The sequence below is a fragment of the Gallus gallus genome, chromosome 7 (genome assembly GCF_016699485.2).
Source record: "Gallus gallus isolate bGalGal1 chromosome 7, bGalGal1.mat.broiler.GRCg7b, whole genome shotgun sequence".
Taxonomy (NCBI): domain Eukaryota; kingdom Metazoa; phylum Chordata; class Aves; order Galliformes; family Phasianidae; genus Gallus; species Gallus gallus.
The window spans coordinates 27,487,481-27,500,296 of record NC_052538.1 but is presented as its reverse complement, the minus strand read 5'-3'; the positions used below and the strand labels follow the sequence as shown (position 1 = coordinate 27,500,296).

General features: G+C 50.0%; 1 protein-coding gene across 2 annotated transcripts in view; it reads left to right on the top strand.

Moving 5' to 3' along the window:
• The window catches only part of ITGB5 (integrin subunit beta 5), a 40,946-nt gene extending 30,606 nt beyond the window's left edge, over positions 1-10,340 (top strand). For both annotated transcript variants that reach the window (NM_204483.2, XM_040703246.2), the window contains exons 11-15: positions 3,758-3,980; positions 4,562-4,662; positions 8,185-8,301; positions 9,116-9,282; positions 9,744-10,340. In NM_204483.2, coding sequence (NP_989814.2) covers positions 3,758-3,980; positions 4,562-4,662; positions 8,185-8,301; positions 9,116-9,282; positions 9,744-9,839 — 704 coding nt within the window. In that variant the 3' untranslated portion in view covers positions 9,840-10,340. The remainder of the gene's footprint in view (positions 1-3,757; positions 3,981-4,561; positions 4,663-8,184; positions 8,302-9,115; positions 9,283-9,743) is intronic.
• The last annotated feature ends 2,476 nt before the right edge of the window (positions 10,341-12,816 follow it).

Sequence of the window (12,816 nt, the reverse complement as noted above, 5' to 3'; positions counted from 1 at the left end):
TAAGAATAAATCTAAGGGGGCTGGGTGGTTTTTTATATGTGCTTGCTGAAATCCATCCCTGCTGACCTGCCATGCTGCGTCTGCAGAGATGGATCGAGGAGTATGGAAGTGGGGGTGATGGATGCCCTGTCCCTGGTGACACTCAATGTCAGGCTGGGTGGGGCTCCCTGGTTGAGCTGTAGGCGTGCCTCCTCACTGCAGACCAGATGGCCTTTAAGGGTCCCTTTCAACTCAAAGGATTCTATGATGGGTGGGGGAGAAGCTCCTGGTTGTGGACCCACGGATCATCACCTGTAGCAAGGAAGATTTGGTAATAGGAATTATCAGCTTTTTTTGCAGTGCCTCCCATGCCAAGCTCCTAAGAGGTGATGAAGCTGTGGATGAGCATGTACTCAGTTTGGTTGGGTTACTTCAACCCACAGCTGTACTGGAACCGTTACACCCATCCCAGTTTCATCCCCTCGGGTCTGGCAGCCCCACATTGCTCCTGGCAGCTGTAGCAGAGTTGACAGTGGGACCTGAAAGCTCCCAATTACCAGCTGTGGGTCCCCATCCAGAAAGCCACGTGGGGCTGAGGTGCTTATGTAAGCCAAAGTCAGGAGATTTGTGGGGTGCTGAGATTCCTTAACAAGAAAAAAAAAAAAAAAGAAAAAAAGACTTTATTTTAAGAAATGCAGGAAATGATACATCAAAAAGCCAAAATGGGCAGCAAGGACTCATCTTGTGACTGCAATTCAGTTGCACTTCCGTAGGGGAGAGGAGGAAGATGAGGAAAGGCTGGCAGGGCTCCGCAGGAAATCCGCTCTGCCCCGGCTCACCAAAGTGAGCCTGCAGTTCCCAGAGCTCTGAGCTCCCTGCCCAGTTCCTGTTTAACCCAGAAGCTCCCAAGTGAGGGAGAAATGGGAAGGATGAGGGGGGTGAGGACTTTTGCCATTGGGATGCTGACGGTGACATGGAGTTGGCGATGCAGCTCGTGTTGCCCAGGGTTGAAGTCACAGCTCAGGCATGGATTTCTTCCTCCAGTTTTGCTTTTATTGGTCTGCATCGCTGGTGCTATTTTCAGTGGTGGAACTGTGAGCTCAGCCAGCGCTAGGGTTGAGTAAAGTATTATTTAAAGCCTCATCGATTCGTGGCCAAAACCCTTATGCTTTGAGATATAAATATCTGCTGGCATTAATGCAGCGGCAGGATGCACAAATCCGTGGTACCTTGTGTAATTAACATACAGAAAAGCTCTTTCCCCCTATTGTCTGCCTTTTAGTGCTTGGTTTGTTGTTTCAGCGCTGTGCTGTGGGTAGATGAGCATGGATGAGTGCTCTTCTGGCACACGCAGAGGCAGTCGGTGCACACACTGCAGTTTACACAGACCTCAGTGCCCGTTTGCAGCAAGGACACTGGGCTGGGGTGCTCCTGCAGCCTGCGGGATGGGGGGAACATCTCCCATCCCCGCTTCATTAACTTCCCCCAAGTCCTCCCTGCCCGCCAGTGCCGAGCATCTGGCAGCGCAGTGCTCATCAGCCTGCGGCTCCTTTGAGTCATGGAAAGAGATTAGTGGCAATCCAGATGATTTATTTGCTTAAGCAGGCACTGCGTCTTACCAGGGCCCTTTCCCAAACGGAAAGTTTCCAGACTCTCCCACTTTCTTCCGCTGCCCCTCTCCCTCCCATGCAAACTGTGCAGGACCAGAGGCTCCAATCCTGCACTCACGCCACAGGGCCAGCCCAGCAGTGCCTCATGTCTGGGCTTTGGCTGCTCCCTCTGCTGTAGGCAGATATTTTTGGTGCCTTCAACTCTGGGGAATGCAAACAACAAGTAGGGCAGCAAGAGCAGCAGTCAGGACTCAGCACTCTGTGTAAGGGATGGCACTGGGGAGGCCGTGCATTGCTTGGATGTGCTTGTTTGTCTTAACCGGGTCCTGCCCCAGCTTTCCTCTCTTTTGTTTTGTGGTGGTATTGTTGGTTGTTCTTTTTGCTTTTTAGAGCAGTCGTTCAGGTAACCAAAAATGACAATAACAGGTGCACAGAGTTTGGGAGGCGTTACCCCTAACAATTAGAGGTGGGCTGGAAAGTACCTTACCAAAGTCAGAGAGAGCTTGTCATTTCCCGGCTAGATGGGGATCTTTTAAATGTCTCACATCCTCTCATGTCAAGGATGGGAACAGAAGAAAACATCTTGTTATGTTTGGAGCACATAATGAATGTGTTTTGGCTTTGCAAAACCGCTCTAATAGAGACCATGCAAATCCAAATGGCTTAAGGGTTAAAGGCTGTGCTGATGTCCTGCACAGTGAGTGCTGCAGGAGCAGGGGGGGGCCTGGAGCACACCCTCCTCGGTGGACCTGAAGCTGTGTTTTCTTCTCAAGCAAGATTGGGTTCATCTTGGGAGTGAATTCCCATCTCTGGGGCTCTGGGTGTACTTTGAGAAGCAGGTCTACTCCTGCCATGCCCACATGAGGCATAAATGTGTCCCACCCAGCCTTCAGGCCGTGCCAGATGGGAGATGCAAGGCGCCGCAAATGGAGCTCTCGGTACTTTCAGGAGTGGCAGCTCTTTCGGGCTGGTGCAGGCAGATTGTAATGTCTTTGCTGCTAAAGGTCAACATGGAAATTCCCACTCCTGGCTTGTTCCCCATGGCGAGCTTCTTGCACTTTGAGCCAGTGTGGCCAGGCAGAAAACACATGTCAACATGATTTTAAATTTCAAGCTCACACCCCGCGCTTAGTCACCTTCATATAGAAAGGCTGCTTCTCTGCAGAAACCAAAGCTGTTTTCTCTGAGAGGCTGTTTCTTCATTTTTCTGGTTGCAGTGCTGGCATAGGACACAAATTTGGAAGCGGTTGTTTCCCTTCTCCATCTCAGTCTGTCCAGGCTCCATCCCAGAGTGCTGGGGCTGGAAGGAATGCATAGGATCTCTGCCCTCCTGGACTGGCCTGGCACTACTTGCATATAGCAAACCATTTCATGAGTAGCAAAGACTTCCAGAGATGGATTTCTAGCTGATTTGCATCTTGTGCTGGGCTCTGCAGTGTCCAAGGGGGTTGAGCTGAAGTTAATGGTGCAGGGCTGCTTTTCCTAGGACAGGGAATGGCTTGCACTCTAGTCAGGACCTTGGGTGGTGTTAACTCATCAGATTTAGGTAGAAGTAACCTTCAGAGGTCTTAGCTTCCTCCCTCTGGTAATGTCTGAGCATACAGGTTGGCTCCAAAGCAAATGGTGGGAGCACAGAAGAAGCTGCTGGGACGAACAGGATACCCACAGAGCAGAAGGTGCTCTCAAGACTTCTGGCAAGGGACACAACTTGTTGCTTCGTGACCCCTCTGGTGTCCTCAGGGCGATGGGAGAGGCAGAGCTATCAGTGGTTTAGTGCTGATCAGAAGAGCATGTATATAATTTATCTTGTCTGAGCTACTCGAGGCTGTTTCCAGTGGGAAAGCTGAGCTGTAATTAGGTTGCTGATGAGCCTTGTGGACAAATCATGCCTTCAAAAGCATCGCTGCTCCTCAGGACCAACCGCAGAGGAATCCGAGCAGTGTTTCCAGCGAGCTGATGGATACTGTTCCGAAACCAGCTGCTGGGCAGCCAGCCATGCCACTTACTGTAATTGAAAGCCTTTAAGCCTGTTGATTTTCTCAGGCTGGCCCTTAACACCAGCTCTTCAAGGGGATACTCTGGTAGGGGAGGACCCTCACAGGGACACTGGTGTCACACAGCGCTGCTTTGGTCGCTGCTGATGCCCTTCTCACTACTATGTCCCCTAGGCCATGGAGAGTGTCACTGTGGGGAGTGCAAGTGCCACACAGGCTACATCGGGGACAACTGCAACTGTTCCACCGAGACCGCCGGCTGTGTCTCCAGCGATGGGCAGATGTGCAGCGGCCGCGGCAACTGCATCTGTGGGAGGTGCCAGTGCACCGAGCCCGGGGCGTTTGGGGAGACCTGTGAGAAGTGTCCCACCTGCCCAGGGGTCTGCAGCACCAAAAGGTAGGCATGGGGCTTCAGAAGGGACTTCTTGATGTGAGGGAGAGGGATTCTTTGGTTCCTGGGAGGCTCCTGCCCACCTAGGTAGAGAAGGTCCCTAGCGTCCTGGCCAGCTGGGTTTGTATTGTCACCTCTCCTCTGGCAATGTTGCAGGCACTGAGTGTATGCATGGAGCAACAAGTGTTGCTGTCTACCTCCTCATAGAGGTTCATGGCCCCTTTCATTTTAGTGCTGCTTTGCTCTATAGGCTGGCAACCCAGATTTGCTGAGCTGAACATTTCTGGGCCCAGGTAGTTGTGAGATGTAGAGAAGGGGCTGGCTGACACCTTGCAGAGGTGGAGGTGTCCTGGACATCAGCACCTGGCCATGCTTCTGCCTTGATCTTAGGGGGGATTTTGAAGTAACTGATATACAGCTTCCTACATCCAAAGGGCAAACAGTCTCCAGACCTACAGCTGTTTGCTTCTTCACTGAATCTGCCTCTGGAACAAATCCATCCTTACAATGAAAATGGTTGACCCTGAAGCTTCTCTTTCCCACCCTTTTTCTGTACTCAGTCTTTCTCTCTCTGTGTCTTTCTGAAGGGACTGCATTGAATGCAAGCTGTTTAACTCAGGAAGACTGGATAACCAAACCTGCCAAAAGCACTGCAAGGATGAGCTCATCACCACCGTGGATGTTCTCAGTAAGTATGCAGCTGAATCAGAGAATCATAAAATCATTAAGGTTGGAAAAAAAAAATAAGGATGATCTAGTCCAACTATCACAACTGTCAACCCATCCTCACCATGCCTCCTAACCACGTCCCCAGGTGCCACATCTCCATGGTTCTTGAACACTTCCAGGGATGGTGACTCCATCACCTCCCTGGGCAGCCTGTGCTTTTTCTGTCTCTTTTGGAGAAGAAATTTTTTGTAATTTCCAACCTGAACCTTCCTTAGTGCAATATGAGGCCATTATCTCTCATCCTATCACTGTTACCTGGGAGAAGAGGCTGACGCCCACCTTGGCACAGCCTCCTTTCTGAGAGCTGTGGAGAGTCTCCTATTCTTCAACCTGAACAATCCCATTCCCTCAACCACTCCTCATAAGACTGGTGCTCCAGGCCCAGCAAGCAGTACCCAGTAACCAACTGCTCTCAGCAAGACCAAGACATATCTGTAAGGAAATCCTCAGGTTTCTAAATAGTATTTAGAAAGCATAATGTATGATCCTTTGTGTAGGCTGTAATTTGTATTGCTTTGAGTGTTCATGTTAGCAACTCAATTGCTGTTGTTGTGTTCGTATTTCTGGGTTAGCTACAGTCTCAATGCTTAGTAAAACACCCTTGATTTTAAATAGCATCTTAAAATCTGGATTCAAGCAGCTGTACATAACGTTTCCCCACTGCCTTTTGGAAGGAAGCACGTTAATTTCATTTAATGAAGTCATTTAGAAAAAGTTTGGAAGAAATAATGAGTTTTATGATTTGGACGTATTGGTTGCTGTAGAAGTGAGATGATAATTGCTGTAAGGTTAGCCATTAGTACATCCCTCTGGGCATGCATTTGCTATGTGCAGCTGTGGCTCTGCCTTTCTGAGCTCACAGCTACATGAAGTCTGCCCAGGCCTGTTCAAAAGATTTGCCTCTCCACTGCACCTGAGCAGGTCCAGGGCTGGTGTGTGTAAGGCCCACTGTGGCCAATGCAAGAAGCAAAGAGAGCAGGACAAGGTCGGGTGACAGGAGAGATTAGATGAGCCATGAGAGAGTGCAAAAGGACAAAATGTCTCCAAAAAAAGGCATTCTCTGATCTCCCTGAGAATTCATCTGGGAAGAAGTATCCCCTGTCCTGCTCATTGTGTCCTCTTTTGAAGGTCACCCCACACCATGTCCCTCAGCCCTTTTCCCCCTCTACTTTTCAAGCTTCACTCTGGCAGTCCCTGGTTGCTGTTTTAAGGGGTGGAGGAGGGCCAAACAGTGAGAGCTTCAGTCTCAGTCATGACCTTGACCTTGTCTACAGCCCTTGGAGCTGGGACAGAGAGGCCAGTGCTTCTGGATCAAGCAGGGATACATGGCCATCCATGTCTGACATTTCTAGCATCTCTTCTGTAGTTCATAGGGTGTATAAGCGCTCTACCTTGCTCGTCCTTTCTCTCTCAGCTAACAACCAGCAGGGTTTCCTACCTTCTCCTTTGGGAGGCTTGCTCTTGCTCTCCCCATCCTCACTGCAGCTTGCTGGGGAGTGAACCTGTCCCAGCACACTGTGAAAGGTTACAAGGCAATCTTAAATGCTTCCAACCCACATGAAGCTCCTTTCTGATGCCTGGCTGCTCTGTGTTTCTAAGGAGCCAGCAAATACTGGGGGTTAAAGCTTAACTCTCCTGCCTGCCTGTTGCACAACTCCAGAGCCAGCCTTTGTGCTGGCTGTGCCCTGAGAGGTGAGACTGGGCTGCAGTTGGCCAACCCCCATTGCTTTCAGAGGAAAATGGCCAAATCCCTGTTTTAAGACATGTTGGGGAATTATGCTGATTCTTCTGTTGTGTTGCCTCAGTCTGATCCTGGGTGGTGCTGAGATTTGAGAGCTCGGAACTTGGAAATCTGGGCTGCAAAATATTCCTAGAGAAAGTACACGGGGACACACAGGCAGACCCAGCCAAATCCTCATCCTCAAGTGCTTCTATGATATAGCATGTGTTAGAAATCCCTGCTGAAGGGCTGAATGCTGGTATTCATCACCAGCAGACAGAAGACACAGGTTTGCACTGTCACAGCAGTGGAGCACTGAGCACTGCTGGGATGTCCCAGGTGCCTTCTGGCTGTGGGCTTGGACCACAGAACCATGGAGCCATTTAGTCAGAAGACCCTTAAGATCAGCAAGTCCAACTACCACCTAACTCTACAAGTCCATGACTAAACCATGTCCCTAAGCACCACATCCACACTGCTCTTAAATACACCAGGGATGGCGACTCTACCACTTCCTTGAGCAGCTTGTTCCAACGCTATGAAACCTAGTAAAGGTCAACAAGAGTTGTTACTATTGAAACCTTAATTGCTCTACCTTTTAACAGAATATTGGTTCAAGAAGGCTGGAGCTAGAAGCAGTGGGGCCTGAAGGAGCCAAGATATCTACTCAATAGCATGTAAGAACATTAGTCAAGAAACTTACAAGTGTTATCTGTATTAACCTAATTGACCTAATTAATCTCCAGTCCTGCCTTTGGTGCCACAGGTGCAGGTAGTGTGGATGTTTATGTCCTGAGGCAGGAACAGCTGCAGGCTGTCCACAGCAATGAGTCCACTGGGCTCGGAGCTATTGAAATGGAAGGTATTAATCTTCTTGATGAAGGCAGGTCAAAGGCATTGAAGGGAAAGACAAACAGAAGGGAGAAAGATAAGGAGCTGGAATAAGAGTGGTCATTAATGCCATCATTTCTCAGTGTGACAGCCAGACACAGATGCTAGTGACAAGCAGAGCATTTTCCAGGTGCCAGAACCTCAGACATGCCTTGACAACCAATAGGACAAAGTAGCTCAGATGCCTTTCTTGAAAATGCTATCCCATAAAGGTATGTGGTGCTCTGCAGGGCTGTCTGGCATGGCTGGAGGTGCTGCAAAGCTGCCCTGCAAGGGGGTGTTTCCAGGAGCGGGGCAATGCAGGAAGGGCTGAAGGCACACATCTCTGGGAATCAATTTATCTCCTTTCTCGCAGCTCCCCCATAACCACTTTCACACAAAACAAGATCAAAGTGTGCTGATGATTTCCAGGAGCAGTTTTTGTTCCCTATGTTCCTCCATTCCTAGGGTGCTCACCTTGCTAATTACCCGTTTTGCTCAGGTCATTTCCTTGTTCCATCAGCCTTAGTCTCAAACAAAGTGCCTTGCAGCAGAACCAGCGGCAGCTGCAAAGCAAAAGTACCAAGGTAGAGGCTTTTAGGCTCTTTCCTAATGCTTTGCATTCTCCCTTCCCCCACATGATGCTGTTTCAGCTCTCCGTGCCGCTGAGGCTGGGCCGTAATGTGCACCATATGTAGGACAGGAAGCCCCTCGTATGGGAAGGAATGCACAGTCCCCAGCATGACACCGCTCCCAAATAGCAGGGGCTGGCTCTGATGCTGGGCCTCTGGGTGGAAACGAGCCTCTCTCAAGCACCTGGCTGAGAATGAAGGTGCTTTGACACATATGGGGTGTGCTGTGCAAGTCACCAAGTTGCTCTTATTATTCCAGAAACGGATGACCCCAATGCGATCCTATGTGCCTACCCAGTGAACAACTGCGTCATGAAGTTCACCTACTCAGAGCTCGCCAGTGGGAAGTCCAACCTCACCGTCCTCAAGGAGCCAGGTTGGGCTTCCTCCATTTTCCCTATTGACAGCACGAGAGGCGACAAGGCTGCACACAGGTGCAAAAGGACTGAGCTGATTTAACAGGGCTGAAACACAGAGCCAAGTGCCCCCAGTGTGGTTAATGAAAGGCTTCTAAGAGTGTGATGTGCACCTGAGCTGCCAGCATTACGAGCAGGTGGCCCGAGAGCTTTCTGCCAGATCAGGTTGCTGAAATTAAACAGCCTGTTCAGGAAGCAGCAAGTATGCCATGCTCTGGTTTGGAGACAGAGCCACTGGGAGGAGAAATATGAGGTGGGAAAACCAGTGCTACTGCTCTGAAGAGAGGCTGCTAGGCATACCCCCACACGTCCTGTGGATTGCTGCTTTTCCTCTAACCAGCTCTGTTCCCAGCAGTGCAGTGCCTGTGTCCCAGCCCCCCCGGAACAGCTGTCCCCTGTGTATTGCTTTCATCCCATTCAGAGCATGTTTCTCAGAGGAAACCCCATGTGGCATTGCAGGAAGGGCTGGCAAACACCCAGTGGGAGCTTATCATGCTCTGCTTGGGTCCTCTTGAGGACACAGGCCAGGATGGGAAGTCCCAGGGGAGGCACGTTTTCTTTCATTGAGGCTGCAGCTTGCACTTAATTGAAAGACCAGTTGATAAAAGTTAAGGCAGTTAAGATCCTTTCCTTTACAGAGAGGACTATTGTTTTTTAATTCAGTCTCTGCTGCCAGTGCTGCCCCCAAAGCCACTTGCTCAGCTGTGCTCCTGTTATCCTGGGATCTGGGATGCACCTGCCCCAGAGCTGATTTCTTCTCCCCCTCCTTTCCAGCATGCAGCTCAGCCCCCAGTGCCGTGACCATTGTGCTGGCTGTCATTGGCAGCGTGGTGCTGATTGGCACCATCCTGCTGGGGCTCTGGAAGCTGCTCGTCACCATTCACGACAGGAGGGAGTTCGACCGATTCCAGAGCGAACGTACGCGGGCGAGATACGAAATGGTGAGCACTGGGGGGCTGCTGGGCAGCAAACAACTGCAGTGATGGAAAACAGAGAGATGAATGTGTGTGCTGTGCTCTTGGGAACATCAGGTGGTCAGGTCTATGAGGAAGTATTCTGGGGTGGCTTCCTGGCCATAGGGTCGCTCAGCGTTTGAGGGCATCAGATGGGACATTAGGTTGGGCCTGTCAAAGCCAAAGCCATAGCTATATGTAGAGCAGGAAGGAGAGGATGGAAGAGACTGCCCAGAGGAGCTGTGCATGTCCCATACATGCAGAGGTGCTCTGGGTTGGATGAGGCTTGGAGCAAACTGGTCTACTGGGAGGTGATCCTACCCGTAGAACCAGACGGGCTTTGAGATCCCTTCCCAACCAACCATTTTATGAGTCTGTGAGATTACACATAGGTTTGCCATGACACAGGTTTTGTTCCTTACCTTTGTTCTTTGTTTATTTTTCCAAAGGCATCCAATCCTCTCTACCGAAAGCCCATTTCTACGCATAACGTAGAGTTCACATTCAACAAGCTCAACAAATCTTACAACGGTACAGTTGACTGATCAGGTCTCAGCACATGGGACCGCAGTGGACAATTGCTTGACTGTATTTGCTGCTTCTCGACTTGAAGATGGGATCCTCTTCAGGGGAGAGAATAGTTTACAACAGGACTGGTCGATGACGCGAGCCTGTTATTTGCACAGTAAGGAGAAAAGCAGCATGTGTGCTGTCTGATTTCGGACGTGCCGATGCCATGGCAGGCTCACCAGTTGTGCTCGTGGATTCCGAGCCCTGTGACACCACAGCCCCAGGTTTCTGGAACTATGAAACCTGCCAACGAAGAGAACCAAGTGCCACATTGCAGCTTTAGACATATCCCATCCCACTAGAAAGGGTGAGTAGGCCAAAATGAGGGGAAGCCACGGCATTGCAAGTTGGGAGGGGGGAATTAGCTTAAAAAGAGGAGGGTGTTGGAAGCATCTGTGTAAGAAATTAGGATACAAGAGTTCTGCAGTCTTTAGAATTTTTTTTTATATAAAAACAAAATAAAACTATTGTGCATATATGATGCTGAAAGTGGAGTTTGTTGAGCTTAATGAGCCCCGCACCAACAGATTGACTGACCTGGGGCACGCTGCTGCCAGCACAGTGTGTGCTGCCTTCTTTCTTTATCAGCAGTGCCTTATCAGCCCAAGCACTACAGCCAGGAGCTGTGGTGACGCTGCACAAGGTATGTTGACTTAATGCTGTCGTGTTGACTGAGGGCGGTGACTGCCAGAAGCAGCTCATGTTTGGTGGTGTTAAATAGTGGGGAGGCTGGGGGAAGCCCCAGGGACATGGGAGTTCGGTGGGAGGAAATGTTAAATGGTGAGCACCGCTCCTGGGGCTTCACAAACAGGAATGCAGACTGCAGGAGGGCAGCTGCCAGCACAGCGTGCCAGCCTCACACCAGCCTTTGAGGGCTGCACAGCTGAGGTTTTAACACAGAATAGAGCTGGAAGGTCCAGATAGGTTGCTGGTTGGACATAGTGTTGTTCCCCCGCCCCATGTTTTCCTCCAGAGCTGAGGTTTAAGTTACCCCAGATGACAGCTGCAGCGTTAAACCCCCGCAAGCTCTGCCCTGGGACTGCAGCAGGCGGCCAGAGAGAAGCCAGAGCTACTGCTTTGCTTTTTTTTTTCCTTGTCTCTTCACCCTGAACAGACCACGCAATAGTCAGCTGAAGGAAGCTTGCCAGGGAAAAGCAAAAACAAATTGTGCTCGTTGTTTTGACTTGCTTTTCTCATTGGAGAACAGCCATGAACCCATCCTTCCGGATTTTTTTTTTTTAATATATATTTGTTTTTGCCTCTATAAACAGGAGCTCCTACTTGCTCAGTACAAACAGCTCTCCTTCGAGAAGCTTATGGGCCCCCTCCTCCTGCCAGCAGCACTGCAGGAACACAACAAACCCCACTAAAAATAGCTCAGAATGGGGATTGGTAGGAGTGCAGCAAGTTGCGCACCGTCAGCATGGGATCAGGTGTTCTTAAAAACAAAACAAAACAAAAAACCAAAACAGTGCTCTGTCTTCACGCTTGATTTTTTAACGCAGAATCCGGCACATCTTTTGGCTGATCTCCAAATCGGAACAAGCAAAGGCTTCTTGAAGTAGCACAAATGCTCGAGGGGTACAGAATGACGCTGAGGTTGGCACGGGAGCAGGAAGAGCAGAGCTGCCCAAGGCACATCGTGGCTGTGCACCACTGTTCTGCATGTGCCTCTCCCTGCAATTTCACAAGAAATAGGAAAGGTCTGAGCACAGCCAAGGGCAGCAGCAGCTGCTGTGGTGGCCAGCTGGCTGCAGCAGCCAGTAATCTCATAGAAGCACAGCAGCTCTTCAGGGGAAGCTAACTGTGCATTTCCTACCTGGTGCTTAAGTACAAGGCCAAGCTCTACATCCAAAAAAAGACTCATCCTACACAGGGCACGGGTTGTCTGTTATAGACCAGCTTGAGCTTGGTTCATTTGGCTGCCGCACACAAAGCAACGCTGACCCAGGCAAGGAAAGGGCTGTAGGAAGGAAAGTGGTGGGAAAGAAAGGAAGGGCAGCGACTTTCTGACCTTGCTTTGCCACCCGGCCCAGCCAATGCTGTGAATACAGCTCTGCTGCAGTTGCATCTAAAAAGGAAAGGCACAGCCCATGCCCCCTTTTCCAGCCTTTCTTTTGCAGATTATCTTTAAGCTGTGGCATTTCCCAGAAGGTCAGCTTGGTGCTGAGAGCACAGGCAATACTAGCAGGTCTAGAAAGAGAAGCTTGGCTCACCACGAAGGGGTTGTTTGGATGGAGCAAGGGTTGGGCCTCTAGATCAAGTTTGCTTTGTATCACTTCTAATATCAGAATCTTTATACAACTAGTTGATTGCTTGTTTCTAGTTTTTATCAGCTCTCCTTCCAGGTTTATCTTCTCCATAAGATGGCACATTTAAAAAAAAAACACATACGGAAGTGATGCTCAGAGTAGGAAGGTTTTACTTTACTGTATAAGCAGATCTGCCTTTACCCTTGGAGAGGTTAGTGCCAAGCTCAGTCATGGGAATGGTGTATTTCAGTCAGCAGCAGTTTATTTGTATCCCTAAATACATGCAGCCTGACCACAGCTAGCATTCCTGAATGAAAGCTAAAGCAGAAGGCAGCACCAGGTCACATGTGATGGAAAATGTCAGCGTTTGTCTGGCCAAATCGGAATCCGGATGCCATTGCAACATCAGGTCCTCGTGTTCCTGCAGCCACAGCTGGAGGCTGCTGTGCAGCTCTGGCCTGGGGGCTCACCTGCACTCTCACCAGTGTATGTCCCTATGCTGTGGGTGTTTCTGGGACTGTGTTTTGGGAAAGGCCAATCACAGCCTCCATTGCACGCTCCATTAACGGCAGTGTCCTCTGCACAACACAAACATCTCAGTTCGGCTCTAAAACAACACCTGTCAGCCCATCAGAAATGATCAGCGTTCCTCCTCTTCTCTGCGCTGGCCAACTCCTCACGTCACCCTGCTTTGTCACAG